Source organism: Siphateles boraxobius, unplaced genomic scaffold (genome assembly GCF_051911475.1).
Source record: "Siphateles boraxobius isolate OS27281-9 unplaced genomic scaffold, OSU_SipBor_1 53, whole genome shotgun sequence".
NCBI lineage: Eukaryota > Metazoa > Chordata > Actinopteri > Cypriniformes > Leuciscidae > Siphateles > Siphateles boraxobius.
The window spans coordinates 8,416,603-8,425,159 of NW_027509175.1; the positions used below are offsets into that span (position 1 = coordinate 8,416,603).

The following is an 8,557-nucleotide window of genomic DNA, read 5'->3' on the forward strand; positions in this document are numbered from 1 at the left end:
GCTTCCCCTATTTAATTCAAAGCCACAGTAATGTAAATCAAGGCAAGGCCTGCATCTTCTGCATCTTTTTTTTCACCATGGTCAGTTTATTTACTTTATATGTTTTTTTGTTTTGTTTTGTTTGCAGTGATAGTCTGTAGAATAACCCTTTTTATCTTTCACCCAAATAACTTTTTTCCAAATAACAGTCCTTAAAATATATATATTTTTTAGTGTAAAGAAGATTTTGAAAAATCTAAAGAACCCCTTTCCACTATAAAAACCCTTTTTACGAAAGGTTCCATGTAATTCATGGAACCATTGATGCCAATAAAGAACCTTTATTTTTAATTGTGTTGAGCATTTGCATTTCAAGGGATAGTGTTGAACTGTTCTCTTTTCTTCAAAAATTTCTCTTGAAGTTCTTTTTTCACAACTGAACTGGCTTGCTCCGGGGCAGAAAGTCCTCTGGAGATTTTGGAAGAAATGCAAAGCTGAACCCTTAAATTATCTATTACCCTCATTTAGGTCACACTATAAAACCTCAGAGTTCTCGTTCTTAATAAAAAGAAGCAGAATTTAAAAAGGGGGATTAAAATGTAGGAGACAGACATAAAAGCAATTCTGGATGCATTGGAAGATACTTTTAGAAACATATTGTCTCTGAAAACAAGTGTGATTCTTTTATTACATGCACAACATAAAATAACTATATAAAAAGTGTCATCTCCGTCGGAAACATTGTGTGTGAGATCTCTCAGAAGATGCTGAGGAAACAAAAGCCTTCGCCCTTCTTCTCTGCAGTGTGTGTGTGTGCGCTTCGGCTCAGCAGTCTTACAGTTAGAAATCATGCACTGCAGTCTGTCATGGAAGATAAGTGAGAAATCTACTGACACAATGCAAGTGCAGACACACACACACACACACACACACACACACACACACACACACACACACACACACACACACACACACACACACACACACACACACACACACACACACACACACACACACATGCACACGCACATATACACGGCTCAGTATCTCTACATACATTCATCTTGTTTGGAAATACTTACATAAGCAGCAGTGGGAAAGCCAGAGAAGTTAATCAGAAGCGAATTTAAATGTCATGAATAATTATTTCATATATGTCTGTAAACCCTTGTGAAAAAGAATTGCACTTAACTGTATTGAATGTAGGCCTACATGTGTAATGTAATGTACTGTAATGTAATGTAATGTAAACAACTCGCAGACTACTGACATAAAATGTTTCATTACTTAGAACATCAGACAATTATTTTTAATGGGGAGGAAGATCAAAGTAATTTGTGAAGGAAGTTTAGGGAAAAATGCATGAATATTTAGGGAAAGTTTGACTGTAGTTGCATGGTGATAATGAAAATACAGAGAACAGATCTATGCCACTCATGACTTGATTTAATGGCAGACAGCCCAAGAAAATAAGAAATAAAAAGCTATTAATATTGATACAGGAACAATGCATTTTGCAGTAAGAGAGGGAATTATCTTTTAATCTTAAAATTTGCCTATATTATTCTATTATTTCTATTCAAACAGTGCAAGCACGCCCCACAATAACAATGCTTATCGAAAAAATTAATTTTGGAATGTAAAAATAGGGATTTTTTCTTGCATAGGCCTATTTATATTTATACAACATTTCTTGTCCTTGTTACGTGAAATTTATTTTTTCGATACATTATGTTCAATATTATTATAGTCACTAGATGGCAGTTCCACGGTAGAGGTGACATTGCTGGAGTGTCAGCAGTGTGAAGGCGAACCATAGACTGTAAAACACACGATAAGTCCTACTAATCGATCCCGCGCATCTTCGATATTTATTTTGTTGGATGCAAAATTGAGAGTACGTTCGTTTAGTGTAAATTTAGAAGAAAAAAAAAGTCTCATTATAAAAGTCTTAACAGAATATTACATATAATTCGGTGAATAAATAGCTCGATTATGACACTATCTATTAGTAATGTCTTGTTAAACTTCCGTTATGGGCATCATGGCGACTTACAGTAGAAGCGTCATGTGAAGAATTCTAGCAGCGGTTTCTATCAAGTTTATTTGATTTTAAAAGGTGATATAAATGGAGTAACTAGGGTTTAATTCAAGATCGATGGCCAAAATGTTGCGTTCTACACGTATGTGGGGTATTTTCACACGTAACACCAGTGTTAATGTTATAAAGTGGGCTTCAGCATCCTCAAATGAGCGAAGATCATCCGTCCGTCCTTCTGAGCGAGTGCATCAAGGACCCTTGAGATTCTTTAGTGAATCAGTGACTTCACCACCTCTTAGATGGACTCAGAGCAACAAGACTAGTTCAGACGCATCTGCATCTGATCGTGTGAATGAGGAAGATCCCAGTGATGTGTTTGGTGATTATTCCAGAAATTTCTCCTCCAGAAGAACCTTTCGCAAAACATCCTCAGAGCTGCTGGATATGAGATACAAGGATGAGGAGGACACGCCGCTGGTGGAAAAGTTCAGGTCCAGAACTGGTCGGAAAAATACAACATACTGGTATTTCCTCCAGTGCAAAAGGCTAATCAAAGAGGACAATGTACGTTGTCAAAAACACGTGATTTTAGTAACACATCCTTACGGTGGCCGTACTCTACATGTATAATTAATATTGCACTATAATAATTATATAGAAGGTCACTTAATTGTACTTAACGAGAGTACATTTTCATTTTTAAAAAGTTTTAAAAAGTGCACTTTGCCATAATTTCAAATGAAAAGTTTTTTTCTTTAAAGTATTTTTTAATCATAATGGTGTGATAATGTCATGTTTTAAAGAAGTACACCTATTTTGATGTTTTGTCTAGCATATTAAAGGACTTGTAATTTTATGATTTTAACTGTAGTGTATTATTTTAAGTTCACATATTGTACTAAATTGCAACTTCAACTAAATGCATTTAATATCAATTTTAGCTATAATAAATTTTCATCTAATTTCATTTAACATGCAATTAAGTGTCTGAAAGCATAATTTAGTTTGCACTTGAGTATGTTATAATAATTATTATTAATTTAACTTGCACCAGTATGTTCCTTAAAAGTGTATTATTTCCATAAAAAGTTCTCTATTGCTATTCCCTTGTTGTTATGTGTGTGCCATGCAAATACAAGTAGGCTGAATATCAAAGAATGTCTCTGTATCATATAAACCAATGCACACTCTATTCTTTTTTTGTCTAGCTGGCTGAGGCATTAGTTCTGTTTGAGGCTGATATGCTCAAAGGTGAGAGATTAAAGCCTGAGGAGTACAATTACACCGTTCTCATCGGCGGATGTGGACGTGTGGGCTACCTAAAGAAAGCCTTCCAGCTGTACAATAAAGTAAGATGGTAATGCACACTTCACATTATGATGCTCTTTGATGTCATTATTTATATTAGGTGCTTCTAATGATGTATAAATGACACGTGATCTTAATTTAACCACTCAGATGAAGAAGCGAGGGGTAGAACCATCAGATGCTACATACACTGCACTGTTCAACGCTTGTGCAGAATCACCATGGAAGCAGTCAGGGTTGGACCAGGCAATAAAGCTCAAGCAAGAGCTTCTCAGGAAGAACATCCCTCTCAGTGCCATAACCTGGCAAGCTTTGCTCAAAGCAGTCGCTCTTGCTGGAGATCTGAAGTCGTGCTTTCAAATTCTGCGGGTACTAACTAATGCCACAACACATTTTAGTTTTGCTTTTGAATTCTTTTTGCTCTAACACCACAGTAATATCATTTTGTTTGTGTGTAAATGCATGCATAGGAGATGCTTCAAAATGGACAACCCATCACACAAGAGACATTTCATTATCTGCTGATTAGCTGTGCGAACGACAAGCAGCATGGGTTCAGGCTGGCTTTACAGGTACTTTCACACACCTACGGACTAGAAACACACGTTAGCATTCATACACGTTAGCATTGACGCACAGAAATTAATTTTTTAACGAAACAAAATTAACGTTTTCATTTAGCCGAAAATTGAAACTGAAGTATTGATAATTACATTTGGCTAATTGAACTCTTTATGCTGTTCAGAATGTTGTGTTCTTAGGCGATAAAATAAAATCAGTCTTAGTAAAGGTTTTCAGAATGTAACAAGCCTATTAAAATTCCAGCTGAACAAATTTTACATACTGCTACTCTTACATCATGTTTGGTCACAGTAAAGTGTGTCCACACTGCTAAAATGATTTATTTGTTGTAGCTTATCCACGTGTGTATGAAATAGACACGGACACAGTCAAAACACGTCATCAGAAAAGTGCTAATAAAATCAACTTTTGGTCAATAAAGTTTGTTAGTTATTAAGTATTAGTAAGTTAGTATTATTTTATTTTTATTTGTTTTGTAGGTGTGGCACCAGATGCTTAGGATTGGAATAAAACCAGACACTCAAAATTACAACATACTCCTGCGCATAGCACGAGATTGTGGAATAGGTGATCCTGATGTGGCTTCTGCGTTACTGCTGAAGAGAACGGACGAAGTGACCCCAAAACTCACAAGTGGAAAGAAAAGCCGTCGGACAAATCTCAAAGTGGGGACATTGTGTCAGCCTTTAGATATGGATGCATTTGAGAATGAGCTGTTCGTAGACACACACACACAGAGCCATGGGCAAGCCAAAGAGAGTGATTTCACCCTTCTAAAGGAAAAAGATTCATGCAGAATAGACACATCTCAAGATGAGACTCAAGTGCTGCCTGTATTATCAAGTGGCTCTCTGACCTGTCAATCACAGTTATCAACACAAAGTTCCCACCTCCCAAACCTTCTGGACCCCAGCACTTGCCACTCAGGTGTGGTTGCCTTGGGTCCTGTGAATAGTGCTTCGGATAGACTTGCTCTGATTGGAAATCTTGATGGTTTTTTGGAGAAAATGGCCAAGGATGGACTGGAGCCCAACATAAAAACCATCACTCTATTGGCTGATGTCATGGAAGCTGGTAGCCAATCAATGCAGAGTTTGATTAATGTGGCCAAAGAGAGTGGTGTCAAGCTGGATGTGACATTCTTCAACACTATGATCAGAAGGGTGGCCAAAGCTGGAGACTTGTATGGGGCTAAGGTTAGAAAAACATTTAATCATCTGTTTATAATGTTCCAGTAATGTTGCTTTTATAAAATAATATATTCCTGTAGCTCAGTAGTTAATGGCAGCCTACAGTTTCGCCATGGGGAAAACAGCATTGTCATTCGTCAGCATTTTGTTTCCTTTGCATTTTTAATGATACGACTAATAATAATACATACAATAACAATGCTATTATTATTATTATATAATTAAAATTGCATAAATGTAAATAAATAATAAGTAAATAAAAGCGTCTGCCAAATGCATAAGTGAAAATGTAAGTAAAAGAGCTGCTTTCTCTCATTTTAGGCAGTAAGAGCCCTTATGGTTGACAGAGGACTGGCTGCGAACACTCAGACGTTCTGTAGTATTGCTCTGGCTTGCCGCAAACTTAAAGATGCGATACAACTCTTTACTGATATGGAGGTATGAAAACCAATTTCGTTCTATTAATATTCATTTTTTTCATTTTTGAGTTAAATATTTAGAGGTAAGCACAGAAAATTATGTTGTAATTTTCTTTTTTTTAACTTTGATCCGCTTTTTTGTTGTTGTCTCGTTTTGTGCAAGTCTTGTGGACTTGTGCCGAATGCTCATGTATACAGTGCCCTGATCAGCCAAGCATGTAAGCGTTTGGACTACGCTTATCTACACGAACTTCTTCTACACATGACCAAACTGCAGGTGCCACCCAATGATGTCATCATCAGACAGCTGGAGTTTGCATCTCAGTATCCTCCTTCTTATGACAAGGTTAGAAACTGAATGAGGCAATCTCATTTCACCCAAGATTCAAGATTTGTATTTTGTAACATGTTATATACCGAATACAACTTGTGAAACAGGTCAGTTCTAAAGTAATAGTAATAAGAAAATAGCAGTAGGGTAAGTAGGATTACATGGTATTATTCTTAAGGTAATTTAATTAAATAATTATTTAATAACGTAATTTAAAAACACATCTAAGCTTCAGTGAAAAGGGTTCAGTAAAATTGAATACATGCAATTTGTGAATGTTTTTCAGCATGTTATTGACCTTAGAGCAAGATTCTATATGGACTGCCGTGGATTAATTATGTCTTCTATATCTTTCTTTCTTCAGTTAAAATCACAGAACATATACCTGGACAAGATTGATGGATTCCGCGGTTTTTACAGAGAATGGCTGGAGTTCATGCCTGGCCAGGAAACTCCACACCCCTGGGCAAAGTATCGATCCCCAAAACCAGAAACAGAACAAGATGGAGTCACCTCACAAAATCAAGTTTCTGAATAAATCAAATTCCTGAAATCTGTGTGTTTAAATGTATGCGGATAATCTGAGGCTGATTTTGCATATTCCATGTTATAATTGTAGATATGATGTATGTACATTAAATCATTGTATTTATTTTAGTGTTTGTCTCATTTAAAAAGAAACAATATATAAAACTCTTCACCATAAAATGACACAAACCTCTATTCAGGATATACCTAAATTAATAAACTAGCAGGATATTTCAGTTGGGTTATGGTCACTCTCTAACCTTGAAAGGAAGATCTTTCATTTGTCCACAACAAAAAAAGAAAAAAAAAATTGAAACTGCTTGTAACTTCCAGGATTTATGTTATTGCTTTCTCATTAGCTATAATTGGAGACAAATTTAACATAAAGATTGAAACTACACTGAAAAGTCTACACTTACAGTGCCTGTGAAGTTGCTCAGGCATTTTATAGATGAACTACATGTGGTGCTGTCCTGTTGTAATAATAAAAAGCAAAAATATGACATGTCAGTTTCTTTCAGCATTTTTAATTAAGATTGTGTTAATGTAACTAAATACAAATCATTTTTAGATTTATCGGGGCCCCTGTGGGAGTTTGCTGAGGCCCCATGATTTCCACTGATTCCCCATTGAGAACCAGTGATGAATTCAGTTAAATGGATAAGCTGTTAAAATGAACTAAAAGTTTAAAAAGAGCTGCACAGGACTTTTAACTGGATTTGCAATTCCCCTTAACTGACGAGAGATGTTAAAGAGTGAGATGTTAAAATTGAACACCTGAGATGGAAGTGTAGTATTTTTTTATTAGAAACATACAATATTTTTGTGGTATGGTTTGAGAGCAATTTGAGCCAAATTAAGAAACTGAGTCTGTGCAAGCTTGTTGTTTGGTTAATCATTGAACATGTACTAGTCTATCCAATGTACGGGAATAATACGTCTGTATATATTCTTCTTTAACTTGTATTTTCTATCAATATTGGACACGTTTGAAGTATAGGGTTTTAAAGTGAATAAATAAAAAATAAAATTTTACATGAGCCACAATTACAAAGAAAGCAAAAAGATAATGAAATAACTGTGGCAAGTGTTTGGGAAAGAGCCCAAAAAAGTTTGGAAGTTTTGGAATCTGGAATTTTTATTAGAAATATAGTGTTTGTTTGTAGAATAGCCTAGGAGTAATATGAGCAAAACCAGGAAACTTTAAGCTGTCTTCATAGGGTACGAGTGTATTAAGAGAAATGTCATTTACCTATATGTGTTGAATCAATACCACTATTTATACTTGATTAATTTTGTTAATCTTACATGAGTTACTTTTAATCATGAAATATAAATTTTGTTTTTGACATATATGCGTGTGTAAATCAATATGTTTTTTATTGTATGCATTGAAAACAGACACTCTACTTTTATTGTTACTCATGATGCTTTTGAGAGAGGGATTAGAGGAGGGGGACAAAGTAATTGCTTCTAGAGAATGTGAACTGTTTAAGAATGAAAGGGGACGACGAAAGGTTCCAAGAAGGTCGCTGCCCAGTGGAGGTTATATTATATGAAATACATGTAAGGGTTAGATTTTGACAGGCCTCCTCCTTCCATCACACTCTTGGTAGAAGACTCAGATATATTGCCCTTTTTATCTCTTTTTTGTCTCTCTCTCATGCTTCTAGTTTTAATCCACGAGAAACAACTTGTGAATAATGCTTCTTTCTGTAGTCAAGGTCAGTAGGCCTGGGAAGAGTCTAGTGAGTGAGATAAAAGGTTTCCAATTAAAAAATATTTATGTGTGCCAGGTGAGCATATCATGGAATGCTGAGGAAGACCAATGTGCATGAAGATGAACCAGAAAGTGTATATAACTTTTATGGAACAAGGTGAATATTTATTGATAAATTGGAGAGGTTTTACAGCATTTTAGTTTTTTATTTATTTTGTTTTTCTAATGCCTTTTTACCCCCATCCTCTAATTGTATGTGTGTGTGTGTGTGTGTGTGTGTGTGTGTGTGTGTGTGTGTGTGTGTGTGTGTGTGTGTGTGTGTGTGTGTGTGTGTGTGTGTGTGTGTGTGTGTGTGTGTGTGTGCTGGAAATAAGTATTTTACTTTAGCATGTTATCCTTTGGATTACTGTTTTATTGTCTTGGATCCAGCAATAAAAAAAAATCAATCAATCAATTTAT

General features: G+C 35.6%; 1 protein-coding gene across 1 annotated transcript; it reads left to right on the top strand.

The window, feature by feature from the left end:
• Nucleotides 1-1,989: 1,989 nt before the first annotated feature.
• On the top strand, nt 1,990-6,502 carry ptcd1 (pentatricopeptide repeat domain 1). Its single transcript, XM_077205293.1, has 8 exons — nt 1,990-2,584; nt 3,229-3,369; nt 3,479-3,697; nt 3,799-3,900; nt 4,390-5,106; nt 5,422-5,538; nt 5,683-5,865; nt 6,215-6,502. The coding sequence occupies exons 1-8, from the start codon at nt 2,138-2,140 to the stop codon at nt 6,386-6,388; spliced, it is 2,100 nt and encodes a 699-aa protein (XP_077061408.1). The 5' UTR covers nt 1,990-2,137; the 3' UTR covers nt 6,389-6,502.
• The last annotated feature ends 2,055 nt before the right edge of the window (nt 6,503-8,557 follow it).

What these genes read in the sequence shown, in the direction of transcription:
- ptcd1 (XM_077205293.1), top strand. Translation starts at nt 2,138, where the DNA reads ATGGCCAAAATGTTGCGTTCTACACGTATGTGGGGTATTTTCACACGT. An exon ending in GAGACTTGTATGGGGCTAAG is followed by an intron (nt 5,107 to 5,421) that starts GTTAGAAAAACA and finishes CTCTCATTTTAG; the next exon opens with GCAGTAAGAGCCCTTATGGT. An exon ending in ATCCTCCTTCTTATGACAAG is followed by an intron (nt 5,866 to 6,214) that starts GTTAGAAACTGA and finishes TTCTTTCTTCAG; the next exon opens with TTAAAATCACAGAACATATA.